The 21,743-nt window shown below is 64.6% G+C and overlaps 3 protein-coding genes across 6 annotated transcripts in view; 2 read left to right on the top strand and 1 right to left on the bottom strand.

The window, feature by feature from the left end:
* The window catches only part of GRK4 (G protein-coupled receptor kinase 4), a 67,568-nt gene extending 52,088 nt beyond the window's left edge, over window positions 1-15,480 (bottom strand). Inside the window, exon 1 of the mRNA XM_080681268.1 lies at window positions 15,304-15,480. Within this exon, the coding sequence (XP_080537394.1) occupies window positions 15,304-15,313 (10 nt within the window). The 5' untranslated portion in view covers window positions 15,314-15,480. The remainder of the gene's footprint in view (window positions 1-15,303) is intronic.
* On the top strand, window positions 81-16,656 carry NOP14 (NOP14 nucleolar protein). The gene is made up of 18 exons (XM_080681175.1): window positions 81-582; window positions 3,116-3,250; window positions 3,690-3,831; window positions 4,424-4,563; window positions 4,912-5,043; window positions 5,768-5,890; window positions 6,178-6,309; window positions 6,575-6,848; window positions 7,850-7,980; window positions 8,369-8,454; window positions 9,203-9,338; window positions 10,974-11,075; window positions 11,445-11,598; window positions 12,708-12,867; window positions 13,307-13,454; window positions 14,879-14,997; window positions 15,342-15,497; window positions 15,602-16,656. The coding sequence occupies exons 1-18, from the start codon at window positions 205-207 to the stop codon at window positions 15,699-15,701; spliced, it is 2,748 nt and encodes a 915-aa protein (XP_080537301.1). The 5' UTR covers window positions 81-204; the 3' UTR covers window positions 15,702-16,656.
* Window positions 16,657-17,607: 951 nt separating this feature from the next.
* Window positions 17,608-21,615, top strand: MFSD10 (major facilitator superfamily domain containing 10). Of its 4 annotated transcripts, none has more exons than XM_080681324.1 (13): window positions 17,608-17,712; window positions 18,156-18,408; window positions 18,493-18,589; window positions 18,841-18,944; window positions 19,176-19,334; window positions 19,414-19,575; window positions 19,841-19,973; window positions 20,065-20,176; window positions 20,359-20,467; window positions 20,559-20,649; window positions 20,769-20,816; window positions 20,898-20,987; window positions 21,197-21,615. In XM_080681324.1, the coding sequence occupies exons 2-13, from the start codon at window positions 18,235-18,237 to the stop codon at window positions 21,313-21,315; spliced, it is 1,398 nt and encodes a 465-aa protein (XP_080537450.1). In that variant the 5' UTR covers window positions 17,608-17,712; window positions 18,156-18,234; the 3' UTR covers window positions 21,316-21,615. The 4 variants fall into 4 exon arrangements, with proteins under 4 accessions (XP_080537450.1, XP_080537451.1, XP_080537452.1 ...); XM_080681325.1 differs by having other exon boundaries at window positions 19,865-19,973; XM_080681326.1 differs by lacking the exon at window positions 20,359-20,467.
* Window positions 21,616-21,743: the final 128 nt, after the last annotated feature.

Below are 21,743 nucleotides of genomic sequence, written 5' to 3' on the forward strand. Positions count from 1 at the left end.
CTCGCAGCCCGGCCGGCTCTCTGCTAACGGCTCCCGGAGGGCGGAGCTCCAGCGCCCCCTCGCCCCCACCTGAGGCGGCTGCTGCGCCCCGCGGGGCACTACGGCTCCCAGAAGTCCCCGCGCAGAGCGGAAGCGGCGCGCCGACAGAGCGTGGCCTGCTGGGAGTTGTAGTCACTCCGCCTACCGGCGAGTAGGCTGAGCCGGATGTGTCTCTTGGTCACCGGCTCAGTTATCGCGACACCAGGGCGGGGGCGGCTCCCTGATCCCCGACACGTGTCTCCGGAAGGGACCCGCTCTCCGCCGGCTGTGTTGGGCCGTGGGCTCGCCTCCTCCGGGTCTCCCAGGCCGTGCGGAGTCGAGCGCCTTGGGGTGCGGCGAGAGTTGGCCATGGGGAAGGCCAGGGCGAGCGGGGCGCGCCCCAAGGCCCCCGGAGCCCCGGCGGGAGCGCGGGGCGGCCGGGCCAGGCCCAACCCCAACCCGTTCGAAGTGAAAGTCAACAGGCAGAAGTTCCAGGTTCTGGGCAGGAAGACGCGCCACGACGTGGGGCTGCCCGGGGTGTCGCGCGCGCGGGCCATCCAGAAGGTAAGGGCGGTGCCCCTCGGGTGGCCGTCCCCTGCCAGGGACCCCTAACTCCCCGCTCGGGGACCACCACGCTGCCCAGCGCGATTTCCCGTACTCTTCCCGGAGCAGCAGACTCGGGAGCCACGCTCTGGCTGGCCCTCGGTATGCTCTTTCTCTGTGCCTCAGTTTCCTCGTCTGTAAAACGGGGATCATAGCAATACCTACATCCTGGGCAGCTGGGAGGATCAAATGTGCACATTGACCGTCCTTGGGACAGCGCGGGCACAGCTGGACGCCGTCCATGTACTTGTTCTCTACCAGTTAGACCGCGTTTCTCTTCGTGCCTCTGCGTGTGGGGGGGCTGGCGTGACCTTCCCCTGGGAACTGCCCCTCCTTGGAGACCCAGCACCCAGTGACCCCTTCTCCAACTCGCTCTGCTGCTGGCATCTGCGCAGACTGTGCGCTCTCCTGGCTTAGGGACCACGGGCCTTGTCTTCACAGGCTCGGCGCTCACACAGGACGCTCAGTAGGTGCTTGATGCGTGGTTGTCTCTCTCCCTGGAAGCACACGTCCCTGGCCGGGTGGGGGACATGCGGCCTTCTGTGGGACGTGCCATAGCTTTCATGCCCGGCCCCGGAGTATGCGGCACCCTTCACGGCACGGGCACCCTGTGGTTTCTGGGACCTGTTCGCTGGCCTGTTGAACAATTAGTCTGTGGCCGCTGAGGAAGACACATTGGCAGGTTGGTGGAAAGGGCCCAGGAGGACAAGTGAATTTCCTCACCTCGTACAGTTGCTAGGGGCTGGGGCTTGCACCCAGTTGGAATGTCTGTGAAGCCCTTATGCTCCACCGAGCCCTTACCTTTAAGTTCTGTTCTGGCTGCTGGGGAGATAAAGATGAATGAAGTCTCGGCCTCTGCCTTCAGGGGCACATAGTCTGTATTCCGTCACAGTGTGCCATCCAGTGGCCCTTCTGTTGGAATCCGATGCCACCCCACTGCAAGGGGCTGGCAGTGGGAACAGCAGACACGTCTTCCCACAGATTCACGGTCCCCAGGGCTCACCCCGGCAGGCGTGGGGGATTGGAGCGTGTGGGCTCCGACACAGACGCGTTTGTGTTCACTGGCGCCTCGGTTTCCTTATTTCCGAAGTGGGACCCTGACACAGCCTCGGGGTGGCTGTGAGAACGGAGTGGACTGTGCGCTCGGCACAGCAGGGTCCTTGAATACCAGCCTCTGACACTTCTCAGCTCGCCGCCCTCAGGCGCCTTCACAATCTGGACCCCACCTATTGTCCTTGTTTTGCCTTCTGCAACTCAGTTTGTCCAAAAAGACCTGTTTTATCCCCCAAATCTCCCAGAGGTGCCCACGCCACCACCCTGACCTTTCCCAAACCCCCCCCCGCCCCCCAGCCAGATGCCAGGAGGGTGCTCACGCCTGTAGCCCCTGGCAGGTCTTCTCCCTCCTCTGTGGGGACAGTGGCCCGGAGGGGCACTGCGCTGCTTCCTGCGAATCCCCCAGGGCCTGGCCCACGAGACAAACAAGTATTAGAAGGAACCAGAACCTAGTGCTTGGGGGCTCACAGTGGCTGCCCATGTCGTGGAGAGTCCCGAAGCGTGAGGTCCAGGGCTCAGAGCTGTCTGGCAGGGCGTGAGCCGTCCAGTTGAGTTAGGTCGCGATTTGTGTGGAGGGGCCATGGCCGGCGAGGCAGGCTTGGGTGTGTGACGGTCCCTGGGGAGTGAATGGGCCGTCCTGACCAGGAGTCCTGTAGCTGGGACCCGACCAGACTCAGTGCTGAACGCTGCACGGCCTCCCGCTGCCTGGCCAGCTGCGTCTACCTTGGCAGCCTGGTCAGGACCGCCCTGGCCTCCCTGTCGCAGGCGGGGCCCGGGCAGAGCGTGGCGGCCGCCGAGCTGCGGCTGCAGGTGGAGCTGATGGGACTCGGTGCCCACACTCGGGGCTGCGCATCCTGGGCCGCGTGCCCGCGTCAGGGAGGGGCCACAGAAGGCTGCCAGTATTGGTCTGAGGCTACAAATAAACTTCAGCAGGCGGGCCGACTTGCAAAACACGGACACGCGGGTACCAGGACTGACTTACGTACAAATAAACGTGTGTATGTAACAAGCGAGGAGAAAATCTGCTGCCACCGTCTGTGCCGTCACTGGTCATGCGTCAGACTTGACCCGAGGCTTCCTGTCAGCTCCTTGTTGCGAATTTCCCTTCCGCTCAGCTGGGGCCTCCGCTCCTCCAGCCTCTGAGCCTGACAGTGACCTCTGAGTGCTCGGCTCTGCCTTCTCCTTAAGCCTCAGAATCGGGCGCGCCCTGCCGGGTCTCCTGGGGTCCGAGGAGGCCTCGCGGCCTCCCTTGAGGAGCAACAGCCCGTTTCCAGCCGGCAGACTGGCCCTGTTATGGGGCTGTTGGTGTCAGTGGCCTCGAATACAGAATGGCCAGTGCAGGGTCACCTTCCAGTGCACACGAGCCGCCGTGGTGTCCCCTGGGGAGCATTTCCCCTTTGGGGTCCCAGCTCGCCAAGCGTGGTTGACGCTCTGTTTTCAGCGCACCCAGACTCTGCTGAAGGAGTACAAGGAGAGGGACAAGTCCAACGTGTTCATAGACAAGCGCTTCGGGGAGTACAACAGCAGCATCAGCGCCGAGGAGAAGATGATGCGGAGGTTCGCTCTGGAGCAGCAGGTACGGAGACAGGGGGGGGTCTCCTGTGGGCACCTGCCTGCTGGTGCAGAGGGTGGGTCTGGAGGCCGGGGCCCAGGCTGGCGAGGCCGGAGGGGAAGGGCCGGCTGCGGACACCGCTGGTGGATCCCTACGGCAGCCAGCGGGCTGGGCGGGGCTCTGTCTTCGAGTTTTCACTAAAGCGCTGGCTCCAGCTCGGGCGGGTGGACAGCGAGTGGCCGGTGGGTCATTCCCGATGGGCAAGGCCCGTGGACATGCCTGGCCCGTTGACTGACTGACCTGGGGCTCTGCCTGAATCTGAACCGCTGCTCAGATGATGCAGAATGGTCTTAAAGCTGCCGAGGCTACACTGTCACGTCGCACAGGCAACAGGAAGTAACTGGGTTCTGCTGTTAAATGGATGTGGGATTTTAGGAAACTGACTCTTTTCCTCTTCTGTCAGCGACACCATGAAAAAAGAAACATCTACAACCTGAACGAAGATGAGGAATTAACTCACTACGGCCAGTCTTTGGCAGACATCGAAAAGCTGAATGACATTGTCGACAGTGACAGCGACCCTGAGGAGCGAGGGACGCTGTCTGGTAAGGGCAGGAGCAGGGACAGCCGACTGCTCACCACTAGTCTGGCCTCCTGGCCGCCTTGAAAAGGGTTGGGTAAAAGTGTCACCCATCATAAAGCTCTCGAGAAATTCTACACATAACAGGGTTTCTCATGTGTTAGCTCTAGAACCTTCAGAAGGTGTCTGGCAGGTGCAGGTGGCGGTAGATGAGACAGAGCTTCAGTAGGCTGAGAAAGCTTGTCAGCACCCTGTCTTTTTGTTGTTAATCCTTCCCCGAGGGCATTTTCCCATTGATTTTCAGAGAGAGTGGAAGGGAGGGGGAGAGACAGAGAAACATCGACGTGAGAGAAACACCGATTGGTTGCCTCCCGCACGAACCCCAACCGGGGCCAGGGATCGAGCCTGCAACCTGGTACGTGCCCTTGACTGGAATCGAACCCGGGACTGCTCTGTCCACTGAGCCACACCGGCCAGGGCAGTGCCCTGCCTTGTCTGGCCGTCACCCTCGTTCACTGTAGCCGGGCGTCAGGGGGACCAGCGCCTCGTCCGGCGGGAGCCCGGTGTGAGCGCTCGAGGAGGGGTGGCCTTCACAGCTCTGCTTCTGCTCTGTGCAGCCGAGCTGACGGCGGCCCATTTCGGGGGCGGAGAGCTCCCCCATCAGAGGCCCTCCCAGCAGCCAGGCCCCGAGGCAGAGAGGCCCCGATCCCGCAAAGAGCTGATTGAGGAGCTCATCGCCAAGTCCAAGCAGGAGAAGGTGCGCGGCTCAGCCTGGGAGGGTCCCCGTCGCGCTGGGGCTCTGGGCTTTTCCTGCGGGCTCGCGGTGCCCCGCGTCTGAGAACGCAGCCAAGGCGGCCCTGCTTCAGCTTCCGGTTCCGCTGGCCAACGCCGGGGGGTTCACTGTGGTCGGGGGCTTTGTTGGTGGGTCGGTGTCAGTACTGTGACCTGTAGCGGGATTTGCAGACACCACGGCGTTTACCAACAGCGAGTAGCTCACAGCAGGAAACCAGGGCTTATCGCTGTGGCCCTTCGGCGGACACGTGGGGGGCTAAGTGCCGGAGGGCCCGGAGGGACCCGCGGTAACGTGCCTCTGCTCTTCTTCCAGCGGGAGAGGCAGGCCCAGCGGGAAGATGCCCTGGAGCTCACAGAGAAGCTGGACCGAGACTGGAGGGAGATCCAGAGCCTCCTGGCCCGCAGGCCGCCCCAGGCCCAGAGCAGACCCCAGGACAAACCCCAGGTGGGCAGGGGCGGAGCAGGTGTCCTGGTCCCATTCCTGTTAGGACCCGAGTTTCTGTTGAAGTTTGTCAGGTTACCTGATATTTCACGTCAGAGTGGAAATTGACTAAAAATTACTCCAATATTTATTAAAAATTAATTAATTTAGCCTAAGTTGTTGATAAAGCCACATGTGTGCCCTAGCTGGTTAGAGCGTCCGCCTGCGGACTAAAAGGTCCCAGGTTCAATTCCAGTCCAGGGCACAGGCCCAGGTTGCGGACTCGATGCCCAGTAGGGGGCGTGCAGGAGGCAGCCGATCAATGATTCTCTCCCATCATTGATGTTTCTCTCTCTCCCTTCCCCTCTGAAATCAATACAAATATTTAAAAAAAAAAAAAAAGGCCGCCTGTGCTTATGGGGCTGGTTTCTGTGGAACAGCCAGGCTAACGCCTGGACCAGGCAGTCGGGACTCTGAGCCACCTTGCTGCTGTTCCCTGCACCGAGCTCTCGCTGGGGCCGAAGCCTGCAGGGCAGGGCTCAGTTCTGTCACAGCAGGTGTAGAAGCAGAGTCCTGTGGGACCAGATGTGTCCTGGGTGCCGAGGAGAACGTCTAGGAAGAACGGCTTCCTCTGAGGAGAGCAGGCCGCAGCCGCCCGTGATGGCCTCGGCCTCGATGGGTGCGGGGAGCGGCCGGCAGCTCGCTCTTCTGAAAGGGAGACCAACGGTGAACCCTTCCTCTCTGCCAGCCTGACGCCTACGACAGGGCGGTGCGGGAGCTGGGCTTCGAGATGAAGGCGCAGCCCTCGGACAGGATGAAGACGGAAGAGGAGCTGGCCCGGGAGGAGCAGGAGCGGCTCAGGCGCCTGGAGGTGCGGGGCGCTGGGCGTGGTGCCGTGGCCTGGCCCCGGCCGTGGGGGTGTGCACGCGGGAGGCTGCTGTGGCCTTCCTGTCAGGCCTTCCTGCCTCGTTCTGTGAGGGGGGGGAGCTGCTCCTGGAATCCGTGGAACCTTTTTAGCCTCTCGGAAGTTTATGTGTATTTTCCTATAAATACCTTTTTTTAATAAGTTTTTCCTCTGATTATGTAAGTAAAAACGCTCAGGTAACACCCCTGCTTGCCCTCCCCATCAGCCCCACACATGCCCTCTCTCCGGTGCAGGCAGAGAGGGTGCGGAGGATGCTGGGGACGGACGAGGACCAGGACAGCAAGAGGCCTGCACACATGTCTGCAGACGACTTAAACGACGGGTTCGTGCTGGACAAGGATGACCGGCGTCTGCTCTCCTACGAAGTACGGTGCTGCCTCCCTTTCTCCTTAGCGTAAGGCCGCATTGTGGGGTCTCGCTTCCGAGGTTCGTCTCAGGCGGGAACTGAATCTCTCCACGCGGGTCCCTGCGGCTCTGTGCTTGCGTGTCCACGGGGTTCAGGCGCCGAGGCCGGGCCGACGATCGTGGCGCTGCCCTCTCGATCTCCCCTGCTTTTACTCGGTTGCTAACAAGTGCTCTGACGGCTGTCCCCGCGTCATCACGCCTGTGGGTTCCGTGTCCTTTTCCCAGGACGGAAAGATGAACGTCCAGGAAGAACAAAGCCGGGAAGCCAGTGACGGTGGGAACGAGGAGGAGGAGGAGGAGGAGGAGGAGGAGGGCGAGGAGGATGCAGAGGACAGCGGCGGCTCCGACAGCCACTCGGACCTGGAATGCGATATGGAGAGCGAGGAGGAGGGCGAGCGGCCAGAGCAGGAGCCGCGGCAGACGCGTGGGGGCAGGGCCACAGGCCGTGGTCAGGACGCGCGAGGCGCTGCCAGGGCTGAGCTGCCCTACACGTTTGCAGGTACCACCTGTCGGCTCCCTAGGTCTCGGGGCCAAGTCCGACCGGGCCGTCAGTCTGCCTCGCTGAGGCTGCAGGTGGGGGCGGGGGGCGCGGGCATGTCCCCCTCCTGTCCCTCCGGTGTTGCCTGGGGCCGGACCCAGGGCCTGGCTCCGTGGGGCCTTTATTACATGGCCACAGACAGGATGCGGCGACACACACCTTTCTGGAGAAGTGGCTTCGTGCCATTAAGTGTCAGCCTTTGTGGTGGGCGGGCCTGGGGGACCAGGGCTCACCTGGGAGGGGCCGCTGAGCTGCATCAGACAGGCCAGTGTCCCCCCAGGACACAGAAGAGCCGTCCACTCTGGTCAGCAGTCCCGCCTTGTCCTGTGACTGCAGGTCATTTCCAGGGACGGTGGGCTCGCCGTGAGGCTGGCTCCATGGCAGTGGCTCCGACAGGTAGGAGCCACGGCTACGCCCCTGTCGGCTGGGCTCACGGCGCCCGGGTATGGAGGTTCCTCATGGAGCCAACGCACAGGCCGCTTCCTCGCGGTGCCCGTCCTCAGTGGCGGCTCACCACGAGCCCAGCTTCCTCCCACCTCACCCGGACACACGGGGTTTGCGGTTACAACACGCAGTGAAGGGCGTGTTCCTTTTTTTTTTTTTTTAAATATATTTTATTGATATTTCACAGAGAGGAAAGGAGAGGGATAGAGAGCTAGAAACATCAACGAGAGAGAAACATCGATCAGCTGCCTCCTGCACACCCCCTACTGAGGATGTGCCCGCAACCAAGGTACATGCCCTTGACCGGAATCGAACCCGGGACCTTTCAGTCCGCAGGCCGACGCTCTATCCACTGAGCCAAACCGGTTTCGGCTGAAGGGCGCGTTTCTATAGAGAGAAGTCACGTTGTCTCGCCACAGCGAGAAGCAGTGCCGCCCACGTGGTGCTCGGGGTTTGCGTCCGCTCCCGAAACGAGCCGTCCCCCTGCTGAACAGTGAGTGCGGGTGTGTGTTCGGCAGCTCCCGAGTCCCCCGAGGACCTCAAGTCTTTGCTGACGGGAAAGTCCGTGGAGGAGCAGCTGCTGGTGGTGGAGAGGATCCAGAAGTGCCACCACCCCAGTCTCGCCGTGGGGAACAAGGCCAAGTTAGAAGTACGCTGGCGACGGGTCGGCGGGGTCAGTGCTGGGAGCATCGGGCCGTCCCCGAGCTGTGGGGACCCGCGCGCCGGGGCTGCTGGTCACCGAGTGCGCCTGGCCCTGTGGCTGCTGCCGGGGTGAGGGCCGGGGCTGGAGCCCGCGGAGGAGCCCTCGGCAGGACTGGGGGAGGCCCTCACGTCACCCGAGAGTTGGCGTCCTGTGGCCATCGAGCAGCCAGGCCAGCCCCTAGGGGAAGTCGGTGACACGCCTCCTCCCTCTGAGGACAGGGTGCGGGGCGCCTGCTGCCACGCTGAGCCCCTCCCCTGTCAGCCAGAGGGGCCGTGCATGTCTGCCCAGGGTCCATTCCGGTCAGCACTGAGCTGCTCCCCTCCGCGTCCCCCAGAAACTCTTTGGCTTCCTTCTGGAATACGTTGGAGAACTGGCTACAGAAGACCCACCGGACCTCAGCGTGATTGACAAGTTGGTTGTGTGAGTAGAAATGGTGGCGCGGGCTGAGCTGAACAGCTCTATCCTGTTTAGAGCCGTGGGAGTACATGTGGGGTGTTAAGGTCAACCTGCTTGGTAAACAGGACTGGGTCCAGCCGCACCACAGCCCGTGACGGGCCACCTGCCTCTCCTGCCCCGGGGATGGGCGTGTCCGCAGTTCAGAGTGACCAGGGGATGGATGGGTCTGTTCCTGGCATTTGATGGCTGACTCGCTTTCGTTCTCCAGCGACCCATCATGCTCTGCTTGGGTGGCTGAGGGTGTTTGGAGCACGTGGTGCTGGGCAGTCTGTGCCTCAGTGGAACCGGCAGGCTCCTGTGACTTGGGGCTCTAGTTAGAAGCGTGTCCCTCTTGTCCACCTGGCCCTGTGGTGGCTGGGGCAGCCGTGGGGGCCTCCCACGTGGGAGGTCAGTGAGAGCGTGGCCTGGCGGCCTCTGCCATCTCAGACGTGAGGTGAAGAGTCGCGAGTTTGTGGGGAAGCACTGTAGCCGGTCAGCCAGGTGGGCACATTGGACGTGCCCGCCCCTTGCAAACAGCATAGGTCAGATGGGTTATTAGGAAGCCAATCTCAGGAGGCACTCGGCTCCCCCAGCAGCCTGGCCGCTGTCGGAGCGGGTGGGTCCCCGCGGCTCTGGCTCCAGCCTCCGTCGGCAGTGACGCACGGGCGGGGTCCGGGGGAGGAGGGTCGCCTTCCGCTGGAGCCCTGCACGAACCTGCATTTCTGACGAACAGGCAGCTGTACGGCCTCTGCCAGATGTTTCCTGAATCCGCGAGCGAATGCGTGAGGTTTGTGCTCCGAGACGCCATGCACGAGATGGAAGGGACGATCGAGGCCAAGGGCCGGGCCACGTTCCCGGGACTGGACGTGGTAAGCGGGCTCCGTCTCCCCAGGCTCAGGCCTGCAGCTGCCGGGAGCCCCGTGCCGTCCAGCACCACACCGCCAGCCAGCGGGGCTCCGAGAGGCCGTCCGCCCTCCAGGTGGCCTGGGGGATGGTCTGTCCGTTAACGGTGAACGGAAACGTGTTCGTAAGAGGTTGCGGTGAACGGGGCAGGTTTAGTCTTCGCGGCAGAGGTTTGAAGGCAGACGGAAGGAGCGGATTTCCAGGAGACCCGCCCGAGGGCTGGCTTCGCTCCGTGTCTGTGCGCCACGGGTATAGGAGACGTGAGGACAGTTTGCGAAGCCGCGGCTCTGGCTCACTCAGTTACTCCATTTCCTGGACTTGGTGTTGAAAGGGAGGAGCAATGATCAGCAGGAACTTAAAATACAGGGTTTGTGGTGATTATTCCTGGCTCTAACGGGCTCCCCAAGCAGGGTCTGAGCCAGTGTCCGTGGCGTTGCTAGTGACGTCAGTTCTGTGAGCCTCGCCCAGCTTCCTTTCCCCATGTCCGCCCTGGGTGGTCCCTGGAGCCCTGGCCAGGGAGACCCCGTCTGCCTCCTCGGAGCCTCTTTCCACCCAGGAGTATTGTGGGGGCCAAGTAGCAAGGCCTAGCAGGCTGCCTGGTCTTCACCCCGTCCCTTCGTCTGAGCTGCGGGGCCTGGCCTCCTCGTCAGTCAGGGGGTGCCCATGGCGGGTGCCTGCAGGCTGTGCCTGACCCGTGGTCCCTGAAAGGCACCGCTTGTCGTCACCTAAGACAAAACAGGCATCTTGGGAGCGTGCAGGAGGCAGCTTCCTGTCGTGGAGACGGTACCGGCTCCCCACCTCCCGGGACACGGCGGGCCGGGCGGTGCCCCTTCAGCCCCACCCGGCGCCAAGGTGCTGCCCGCCTGCCTGCACCTGCTCGGACACGTTTGCAGTCTCCTGGCGCCCGCGTTAGTCATTAGTGCCTGATGCGCAGGGAGACCTGGGAGCTTCCAAGAAATACTGCCGTGAGCAACGGGCTGTGCTCAGAGCCATTGGTCCCGAGATGAGCAGAGGGGTGGGAACTCGGCTGGGGACGGCAGAGAGCCCAGGAGAGCATTTAGAGAACAGCCGGCAGCTCCCTCGCCCAGCAGCCCTCGGTCTCCTCAGCTGTGCGGTGGGCGCGCTGCCCGATCCTCGGGAGGGTCCTGCAAGGTGCACGCGGGGGCTTGTCCTGCCCCGTGTGCTGTGAGGCTGTCGCAGGAGGCGGCTGCTTCCCTCCGGGCAGGAAGAAAGGGGTGGGCGCCGAGCGCCTCGGGCTGCTTCCCCTGAGCTCTGGAGGCGTAAAGGGCAGTGGGTGCACAGTCGGCTGTGACCTCTGCCCAGCCGTGGGCTCGATGCCCCAGGACGGCCTGCTCCGGGCCAGGGCAGCCTCACCCCGCGCCCCCACCAGCCGCCACGTTCCAGAAGAGCCCGGCGGAGACGGGGTGCGAGACAGCCGCTGTGGGGGCCCTGCCCTGGCCACGAGCCCACGGCACAGCGGGACCCCAGGGGCGTCACTGCTCTGACCGGGTTCAAACCCGTTTTGCTCCTGCCCCTTGTATAGGCAGGACTTGAAACGTCGTCTTCGCTCTCTGGTCTTAGTGGTTCCACTTTCCTTCCAGCTCATTTACTTGAAAATTGCTGGGATGCTGTTCCCAACCTCTGACCTCTGGCACCCCGTGGTGACGCCCGCGCTGGTGTGCCTGAGCCAGCTGCTTACCAAGGTACGTCCTTCTGCCAAAGCCGTGGGGGGGGGGGGGTCCTGGACACGGACACCTGGTCCGGGAGGAGAGCAGCTCATCCAATAGCGTCCGTGGGGAGGAGTTGGGAGCTGAGGTCAGAAATAGCCCCGCTCCCCGAGCACCTGCTCAGCAGCCCCAGGCGGGGTGGAGGTGACCCCAGAAAACCCCCTTCCCAAGTCTGACGGGTCCTGTGCCCCTTTTGGCTTAAAGTGTCCAAACAGTTCCTTTTTCCGCGTCGGGCCTGGGCTGGGCACTCACGCGGGCCCCGCACACTCGGGTCCCGGGGAGGAGCGCAGGCGGTCAGGGTCCGGACCGTGGCCTGACCACCGCTCGGCTCTGTCCCTCGGCCAGTGCCCCGTGCTGTCCCTCCCGGACGCGGTGAAGGGCCTGTTCGTGTGCTGCGTGTTCCTGGACTACGTGTCCCTGTCGCAGAGGTTCATACCCGAGCTGGTCAACTTCCTCCTGGGCATTCTGTACATCGCAGCTCCCAACCAGCCAGGCCCAGGTGAGCTGGAAGGGATCCATCCTCCCGCAGCAGGTGTGGGGTCTGGAGGAGCGGGCAGAGGGCAGACATCTGAGGCCCTGCCGCCCAGGGGAGACCTTCTGCTGGGGGTAGGGGCGGGGGTGGGGGCGGGGCGGGGGGGAGCATTCAGGACGTCATCTGCCCACGGTGGCCAGAAGCGCGCGTGGCAGGTCGGACAGATGTGCCCTAAGTCAGTTCACCCAGGCAGCACGACTCAGCCAGGAAGGGTCTCAGCTCTACGCTGACGTGTGCAATAACGGCTTCATGTCTGGGTTAAGGAAAACCCACTAAGGTTCACCTTTCCCTTCACGTGGCCACAAGCACGTGCTGGCGCTCACGGGCTCCGCTGCACGTCCGGTGGGCAGCGCGTCCGCGTTCTCACGGCTCCGGGGTTGGGAGAGGTTTCTGATGAGGGCGCGTCCCCCGTTGGTTCCACTCTGTTCGGCTCCCCTCCCTCCCCTCCCTCCCGAGCTTCCGGCATCGCCGCTTCCCTCCTGCGGGGAGCCCGGTGGCCTTGCCCCTTGCTCGGTCCCGTCAGAGCTCAGTGCCCGCTGTCCTCTCGCTCTCCCCCGACACACAGTGACGGTCCTGGTCCTGCCGCCACGCTGCGTGCCCCTGTGCGCCGGCAGGCAGGGCTCGGGCCACACTCACGCCCCGGGAACCTGCCAGGCAGGGCGAGTGTAGGCTGCACTGGGCACGGGCCAGGCCGCGGGGTGGCTGCTGTGGCCCCTCGCCCCTCTCCGTGTGCCCAGCCGCCCCTTGCTTTGCTGCCCGCCCCCCGCAGGCTCCTCCCTCTGCCTCGATGTTCTTCTGGGTGATGACGGGTGAGCCCTGCACACCACAGGGTCCTCCCCAGCCTTCGCCTGTGGGACGGCCTCTGACCTGGTGAACTCCGCAGCCCCCCACCCAGCACTCCCGACAGACCCCTCGTCCTCCTCTGCTTTGTCACCCACTGTCTCTCACGTTCAGTTCATTCATCTCAGCCTGGCAGCCCCGCCCAGGCCGTTGCCCCGACGCCGTGGTACCGCCAGGGCGCTGGTGGAGCGTGAGCCAGACCCTCAGGCCCTCTGTCCTGTCCCCTGGGAATCTAGGCTACACGCTGGTGCCCCCGTTCAGACCTCGGGGGAAGCACTCGGAGCTGCTCGTGGTGTCTGACGAGGGGGACGCGGCCACGTGGCAGAGGAGAAGCCTGTCTCTCCACTGGGCGAGCGCACGGCACCCCCAGACCGAGACGGAGGCCAACCACACCAGGTGCGTGCGGGCCCCGTGCCACCAGGTCCCACACCTCGAGGTGCCCACGTCATCTCTGCGGTGACAGGACCTTCCGTGGAGCAAGCTATTAGGTCCGATCATTGAACTTAACAAAGCACAGGGCACAAAGTTGGCAAAAACCAGTTGCGTTTCTGCCCTAACAATCACCCACGTAGCAGCAGCAGGAAGGAGGACACGAACCTTTCGAGGGACCTGCCTGTTGGCGCAGTGGCCGCGGCCCACGTTCCCACCGGCGGCGCGCGAGGACCCAGGCCCAGCCTCCCAGCCTCCGGCGCCGCCTCCCTGGCTGAGTAGCCGCCGCTGCGCCTTGGCGGCCGTGGAACCTCGTTGGCTGCGGCCACGCTGGGTGTTCAGAGTTGGGTGTTGGATTCTTGCCTCGACCATTCCTGTGGCCCTGAAGTTGGCTGTCGCCCCGCAGGCTGTCCTGCCTGGCCGTGTGTCTGGCTCTGGTGAAGCGCTGTGTGCACATGTACGGCGCGCTGCCCGCCTTCCACGACATCACGCGCCCCCTCAGAGCCCTCCTGGCGCAGCACCTGGCCGGCGGCCGCCACCCCCGCGAGCTGCAGGTGAGCTCCCCCACGAGGGCGCGCGGCCCGGCTCAGGGCAGGTTACCTTGACGGGCAGGTTAGCGGGCACTGGTTCTTGGCTGCACCCCTAGGAGTCAAGGGCACTCACTGTTTGCGAGTGAGGAACTCAGTCAGTGCTGAGGAACCCCGAGAACGGCCGCTGCTGCCCGGAGGCTGGCCTGGGTGCGAGCCGGAACTGTCATGTCACAGGTCCCCACGCCCTCCCGGGCCACGTGCTCTAGCCTCCTCGCTTGGGGACTGCATTCCGCAGCATGGCCACCCCGGCGCGTGCTGTCGCATCTCTGCCCCCAGGAAGTGGCCCGAGAGGACATCCTGTCACGCTGGGGGAGGCTGATGAGGTGGCTCATCCCTTAGGTGACGCGCACCCTGGCTCTGCCCTGCGGATTCAGGCAGGCCTGGGGGGGGGGGGGGGTCTGAGCTCGGGGGCACTGCACTCAGACCTTGCACGTGGTCCCCATGGAGCCGGAGCTTTTGGCCCTCAGAGGAGGGCCTCCAGGCGGGCCAGGGGGCTGTGCCTGCGGAGCCGGAAGCCTGCGTTCCGGGACGCACTGCGTGGGGAAAGGCAGGAACGCATGTCAGCAGGCTGGCTTCTAGAGAGCTCCTCGAAGCCTCGGCCAACTCTCCTGGAAGCCCAGGCCGTAGGTTCTTCCTGTTGGAACGAACGTGCCCGCCGTGGCGCGGCGGCTGCCAGGCACTGCCAGGTTTCTCTGGGAAAGAATAACCCGTCCTTGGCTCAGGGCTGGCAGCACAGGCTGCCTGTCAGACCCCTGCACTCAGTCTTCGGGTCTGCAGCCGCCACGCCCCCCCAGCAAGGCGCCGCTTCCATCACGGCCTCCCACCTGTGAGCACAGGTGAGCCTTTTCCTGCCAAGGGCCATCTGGCCATCATTCCCGGGCCACACGACATCATCAGCTTAGATTACAGCCTTGGGCAAACTACGGCCCGCGGGCCGAATCCGGCCCGTTCGGCTGTTCTATCCGGCCTGCGGAGCCGAAAGAGCGGAGGGTTCTCTTGCTCTCCCCTCCGCTCCTTTACTTTGAATTTATATTAGTTCACACAAACGCTCCATCCATGCTTGTGTTCCGGCCCTCCGGTCCAGTTTAAGAACCCATTGTGGCCCTCGAGTCAAAAAGTTTGCCCACCCCTGGCTTAGAACTAGCCTGCGCTATTTGTCAGACACTTCATTAACTCACCCTAATGCCTCGCCAGGGCCAGACCAGGTGATTTCTCCTGTCTCATATGACCCGTGGGCGGGCCAGACATTCCCCACCCCTTCCTTAGCAGATGAGGGAAGGCCTGGGGGGGGGGGGGTAGGCAGGTCCCTCCCTGCCGCCTCTGAGGCTGCAGAGCCTCCTGGAGGAGCTGGAGAGGCACCGCGGCCGTCACCGCACGTTCTTGGGCAGGAGCTGTGTCGGAGCGCCCTGGCCGACATGGAGGCCCAGGAGAGGCGCTACCAGCCCCTGGTCTGCGAGAGGAGCAAGCCTGTACCCCTGAAGCTGTTCACCCCCCGGCTAGTCAAAGTGTGAGTGCAGCCGCCTCCAAGGGCCCTCCATGGAGGTCCCGGGTCAGGGTGTGGGTGCAGCCCCCCCACACAGCACCCCAGCCCCAAGCGGTCAGGGTGTGGGTGCAGCCCCCCAACACAGCACCCCAGCCCCAAGGGGTCAGGGTGTGGGTGCAGCCACCCCACACAGCACCCCAGCCCCAAGGGGTCAGGGTGTGGGTGCAGCCCCCCAACACAGCACTCCAGCCCCAAGGGGTCAGGGTGTGGGTGCAGCCTCCCAACACAGCACCCCAGCCCCAAGGGGTCAGGGTGTGGGTGTGGGCCCACCTGTAGTCATGGGGCCAACTCTCTGGCCCTGCTCGTAGGCTGGAGTTTGGAAGGAAGCAGGGCAGCACTAAGGAGGAGCAGGAGCGGAAGAGGCTGATCCACAAGCACAGGCGGGAGTTCAAGGGCGCGGTGCGGGAGATCCGCAAGGACAACCAGTTCCTGGCCCGGATGCAGCTCTCGGAGATCATGGAACGGTGAGGCCACTGCTGTGGGCGCTGGGAGCGGGCAGGCTCCACCCCCTGCTCGCCGTGCACATGCGTCCTGCAGGCACTGATCCACGCTGGCCTTTCCTTGGTAGGGATGCGGAGAGGAAGCGCAAAGTGAAGCAGCTTTTCAGCAGCCTGGCGGAGCAGGAGGGTGAATGGAAGGCTCTGAAGAGGAAGAAGTTCAAAAAATAAATGGCTGTTCTCTCGGCGAGGAGACACTGATGTCTTTCCTGGACTCCTGTTCCCGTTTCCGCGTCTCCTGAAACGCTCTGGACCTGGGAACGGCGCTCCCTGAGGGCACGTGCTGATGAACAAACTGCTCGGCCCATCGAGTCCAGACCGACCTGTCGGTCACGGTCCGGGACCGAGGGGTGCTGGCGGGCATTTTCACGTGGCTGTCGTTTTGCTTCTGTGAATGGAACGCAGTCACTTCACGTTATAAACTATGTTTTCAATTACAAAGTCAACAAGTTTGCAAGCAGTTTAGAAATCAGAGAAGGAAAAAATCACCCACAACCCCAGCCCCACGACTGGCAGTCCCTAATTCAGTCTGGGACTGCATTCCGCAGCACGGCCACCCCAGCGTTGGCGCTCGAGGGCCCAATCTCAGTTCTGGGCACAGAGCCGCTGAGACGTCTGCACTGACCCGGGAGCTGAAGCTTAGGGCTGGGTGAGGTGGAAGACATGGAGTTTATGGTTAAGGCCACAAACTTGTAAGTTAAACAACAAGACCAGCTTTCTCGTCCCCTGCACTCACGGGAGCTTCCCAGTAATGCAGGGCTGCCTGCTGTTGGCTGGACCCACGGGCTTGGCTAGGAGTGAAAGCACTCGAGGGGCCCAGACGAGGCTGTTCTTAGCATTTTGATAGGAACACACTGCGTAGCTCCAGCCCCCCTGCCATCTGATGTGAGGAGTGCTGAGGCAGGTGACCTGTCTCAGGTGTGAAGGTCAGAGGCTACAAAAGGGGGAGCATGGCTCAGCGGGAAGATCAGCCAAAGGTACCTTAGGGGGCACATCGAGTCTTTGGGGAAAGAGCTAATGGGTTTTCATTTGTTGCAGGTGGAACGACTGTACATTAGGCGTAAGTGAAACTATTTTCGTGATGTGGCTGTCATATAATAAAAGGCTGATATGCAAATTGTGCCCTGACCACCAGGCAGTGCGCTCCCATCGGAGCACTGCTCGGCCAGCAGTGTGTTGAGGATTGCTAAGGATGTCCACTGGGACTTCCCGGAGGGCGGGGCCCAGGTGAGGGACTTCCCGGAGGGCGGGGCCCAGGTGAGGGACCCGCCCGCCCCCCGCCCCCCAGTGCACTATTCTTTAGTATGACGGGGTGTGTGGTTGATGGCATGGCGGGGCTGCAGCACATGTCAGCTTGGAAGAACTTCAGATCCTAGAATCCCCTCCCGTTTGTTTACAGTTCGGGTTGGCCACGTGGGGGCGTGGACTGTGTGAGGCGAAGGGCAGCGGGCGGCTGTGCGTGCCAGGCGCGTGTCCAGAGCTGCTCCAGGGGCCCCGGGCCAGGTGCAGGCGCGCCCCGTGAGGGCACCCGCTCCCCGACCCCGCCGCCAGCTGGAGCCCGGTGGGCGTCACTGGTCGCTGCTGTCTGACCTCACGTCCCCTTCCTCCTCACCTGCCGGTGCCGGGGCTTCAGGCTCAGCACCCGATGCCGAAGGGACTGTCCCACTGAGACCTGTGTGGCCACACCCACGGGCCGTGCACACGCGCCGCGCTGCCCGCCCAAGCCCGGCGCTGCCCATGGTGACGGCTCGTCCTAAGGCACCGAAGCGGGACGCCCCTACAGCCCCGCAGGCGGAGGACCCAAAGCCCAGGCCCGTAGAGGAGGGACGGTCGCCAAGCGCCGGGCAAGGGTCCCGGGCCGCGACCAGCGTGCGCCCTGCGGGGAGAGACCCCGCGGCCGGAGTCGGTTTGGTCAGGGTTCGCCGCTGGCAGCTGAGCGCCCCGACCGCAGGCAGCCGGGAGGCAGGAGGCGGGCGGCGGCCACTCGCAGTTAGACTGATTGCCGCACGGACCGCGCCGCCGGAAGGAGAAGAGTGGCGGCCCGTCACTTCCGGGGCGTGCCGGGTGGGCGGGGCCTGCGCGCCCGCCCCGCCCCCAGCAGCGTGCCCGGCGGTCCTTTCCGCATCCCTCTGTCCGGCGGTCCTCGGTTCGTCTGTTCATCCCCAGCGCGCGGCCGCTGCAGGTGCGGGCGGGGTCTCCGGAGTCCCAGAAGGCGAGCCCGGGAGGGGTCGGTGCGGGCGGGGGCTGTGTTCTCCGGGCGCAGGGACCCCTCCCCGCGTCCGCCCGGGGCCACAGAGGTCCCGCCCTCCTCCGGGCCTCAGTTTTCCTTCCCGCTCCACACGAGGACGCGGGAGCGGCTGCGTGGGACGGGGTGCCGCCCGGGCCCGCGATCCCCCCCACCCCGGGCCCTTGGGACGGTTGGCCTCGGTGGCTGCGGTTTCCTTGCGCAACCTCCGCTGCCTGAGTTTTCTGCTTCCCAGAGTCTGGGGAGGGCGCACCGAGGGACCCCGTCTGTGGTGATGGGCGCCCCCAGGAGGGTGGGCAGGCACTCCCTTTAGGGTGCTCACTAGGGTGTTGGGGGCCTGACAGGAGCAGGAGGACTCAGTTTCCCTCTTGGTAGGGTAGGCGTCAGGGGCAGTGGTAACCGGAGGTGCTGTGCAGACCCGCCACACCCCCCTCCCCACGGGATCCGAGCGCCCTCATCATGGGCTGGGGAGCTGGCGGGAGCTGCACCCCGCGCCCACCCATCCGCCAGCAGCCGGCGTCCGAGACCCGCGTGATCACTGTGGTCTTCCTGGGCCTCCTGCTGGACCTCCTGGCCTTCACTCTGCTGCTGCCCCTGCTGCCCGGGCTGCTGGAGAGCCACGGCCGTGCACATGTGAGCCACTCCTCACCCCTCCGTCCCGATGCCTGAGCCCACGGTGGGTGCCACTCCCCGGCTCTCATGCTTCCTGTCCCCCAGGACCCTCTCTATGGCTCCTGGCAGCGAGGGGTGGACCGGTTTGCTGCAGCCATCGGGATGCCCGCAGAGAAGAGATACAACAGCGTCCTGTTCGGAGGTGTGGCCCTGAGCCCCATGCTGGAGCCCCTGTTCCTATTTTCCTGGCCCCCTCAGACTTCCCTCCCTGAGCTCCCATCATCCAGGTCCTCCTTCACACCCCCTTACTCCTGGCACCATCTGCTCCCTCTCACTATCCGCTCTGCATAGCCACCTTGGCTTTGAGGTCCGTGGCCTGGGAGTGCTGGGCCCAGTGAGCAGACCCTTGGGGACGGAGACAGGTGTGGTGACCCTGCCTTCTGTCTCCTTCAGGTCTGATTGGCTCCATCTTCTCAGTCCTGCAGTTCCTCTGGGCACCGCTCACGGGGGCCGTCTCCGACAGCCTGGGGAGGCGCCCAGTGATGTTGCTGTCCCTGGTACGGGTGCCCCTGGTACGGGTGCCCCTGGGGTGGTACCTGAGGGGCCAGCAGCTCCTGTGTCTAAGCCAGGCTGTCCCAGAGCCGTTTCTGCCACCCAGCGGACATTGGGGACACCAGGGCCCTTGGGTGCTGCGGAACAGGGCAGGGATCCAGGGGTGCTGTTGGCCCCGGTCAGCCCCTCCTGGCCTGAGGTGACCGCGCCTCCCCTTGGCTCCTGCCCTGAGGCAGGCAGGTCTGGCCACCTCTTACGCTGTGTGGGCCGCCTCGGAGAGCTTCGCTGCCTTCCTGGCCTCCAGGGTGATCGGCGGGATCTGCAAGGGGAACGTCAGCCTCTCCATGGCCGTGGTTGCCGACCTGGCCTCTCCGCCCGCCCGCAGCAGAGGCATGGTGGGTGCACGTGCTGGGGGTCGGGGGCCAGGAGGGGCTCCGGGGCCGGTCTCCTCCTGACTCGGTGGCCCCTCTCCAGGCGGTCGTCGGAGTGGCCTTCTCCCTGGGCTTCACGCTGGGCCCCATGCTGGGTGCCTGCCTCCCGTTGCGGATGGCCCCCTGGCTCGCCATGTTCTTCGCCGTCTCGGACCTACTATTTCTCTTTTGCTTCCTGCCGGAGACACTGCCCCCAGAGAAGCGGGTATGGAGGAACCCAGAATCTACCGACGCGTCCCGGACCTGGGGGTTCGGTTCCCTGGGCCTGCAGGGAGCCGGTCCTGGGTGCCAGGGGAGGCCGGACAGTCCTCTCCTGGTGTCCAGAGGCTCTTGGGGACACAGTGCCTCCTGGGGTCCCTGTGCTTCCCAGCCCCTGCCTCTAAGGCCTGGCAGGTGGGGTGGAGGCCAGGCCGCTGGTCATGCCCCTCCCCGGGCTGCTCTGCCTAGGGATGCCCCCCGACGGCCAGCAGCCTCTCCAGCTCTGCCTCCTCCAGGCACCCTCCCTTACCCTGGGCTTCCGAGCTGCTGCTGACCTGCTCAGTCCCATGGCCCTGCTGCGCTTCTCAGCTGTGGCCCACGGCCAGGACCCGCCCACTGGAGACAGTAAGGAGCGGCCTCTCATGAGGGTGGAGCCCCACAGGCTGATGCTGGGCGGTGGACCCCTCATGCATGCCCTTGCCCTGCTGCCCCGCAGGGCTCAGCCACCTGCGCCGCCTGGGCCTGGTCTACTTCCTCTACCTCTTCCTGTTCTCGGGCCTGGAGTACACGCTGAGCTTCCTCACACACCAGCGCTTCCAATTCAGCAGGTGGGAGTGCGGGCCCTACAGGGACCCCCACCCAGGGACACCCTGCCGTCTCCCCATCTCCCGGGTCCAGCCTAGGAACCCGGGGTGGGCAGGGGTTGTCAGCGGGTCCTCTGGCTCCGCTTGGCAGACCAGGGGCGCAGCCGGCCAGCAAGGCTGGGGCGCTAAGGTTCCCGTCCTCCCAGCCTGCAGCAGGGAAAGATGTTTTTCTTCATCGGCCTCACCATGGCCACCGTCCAGGGCACCTACGCCCGGCGGATTAGCCCCGGCGGGGAAATTGCAGCTGTGAAACGGGTATGGGGCACCCCTGGAAGGGGGGGGGGTCTCCTGAGCTCTGCTGGGAGCAGCAGGAGTGGGGCCTGAGGTCCACTGTGTCCCGCTGCAGGCCATCCTGCTACTGGTCCCCGCCTTCCTCCTCATCGGCTGGGGGCGCTCGCTGCCTGTGCTGGGCCTGGGGCTGCTGCTCTACTCCTTCGGTGAGTGTGCCTGCCGGGGCCAGAGGGGCGCGGTGGGGCTGGGGGCCACAGACCCCCCCCCCCCAGGTCAGAGCCGTCTCTCCTCGGGGTGACGGTGCCTCCCTCGTGTCCCCCCTCAGCTGCTGCAGTCGTGGTGCCCTGCCTGTCCTCTGTGGTCGCCAGCTATGGTGAGAGGCCCTTCCCAACCAAGGCCTCCGGGGTGGGAAGAAGCCAGCAGGCAGCTGAGGGCCCCTCCTTCTCCCCTACAGGCTCGCCGGGGCAGAAGGGCACAGTCATGGGCACGCTGCGGAGCCTGGGTGCCCTGGCCAGAGCGTTGGGGCCCATGGTGGCTGCCTCAGGTGAGGCTGTGGGACAACACGTGATGTGCCCTGGGGAGCCGGGCCTCGGGGGCTGCTGGGCCCTGATGGGGGCCTCCCTCAGCTGCCTGCGTCGCCTCCTGCCTCCTCCATTCTGGCCACTTAACCCCATAGCTCAGTCCTGCCACTTGGGGCGGGCGCGGGCAGGGTGCGCTGGGCCCACGTCATTGCTTGGTTGTCTCTCCCTCCAGTGTACTGGCTGACGGGGGCCCCGACCTGCTACACCGTGTGCTCCGGGCTCTTCCTGCTCCCCTTCCTCCTCCTGCGGCCGCTGCGGCCCCCAGCACAGACACTCAAGGCGGCGGAGTAGCAGAGCCGGCCCAGCCCAGGCCAGAGGAGCGGAGGCAGGAAGTCAGAGGCCAGGCCAGGCCCACCCCTGCCTGCTAGCCCGACCCCTCCCTTCCTCCTGGGGCCCAGACACGCAGTCCAGGGCCTGCCGCCCAGGGGGCGCTCACAGCCTTCCTCCCACTGGACGGGACCCTGCCTGGTGCACCGCAGGGTCGGGGACTCCAGATCTTGCCAGGCTTCCGGTTTGCTTGTTTTTCTCTCTGGAGAACAGGCTGTCAGCCAGGCGCCTGGATGACAAAATAAAGCAGCTGTTTTATACCAAGTGCCTCCCCTCCGTCCAGTACACGGCGTCCCTCAGCCTGCACCACACCCCGGGGCCCCGGCCCGCAGCAGCTCCACTGACCGACCACACGCTGTTCCCTCCTGCACACGGGGAGGGTGGAGTCAGGT

Source organism: Plecotus auritus, assembly GCF_963455305.1.
Source record: "Plecotus auritus genome assembly, chromosome: 1".
Classification (NCBI taxonomy): domain Eukaryota; kingdom Metazoa; phylum Chordata; class Mammalia; order Chiroptera; family Vespertilionidae; genus Plecotus; species Plecotus auritus.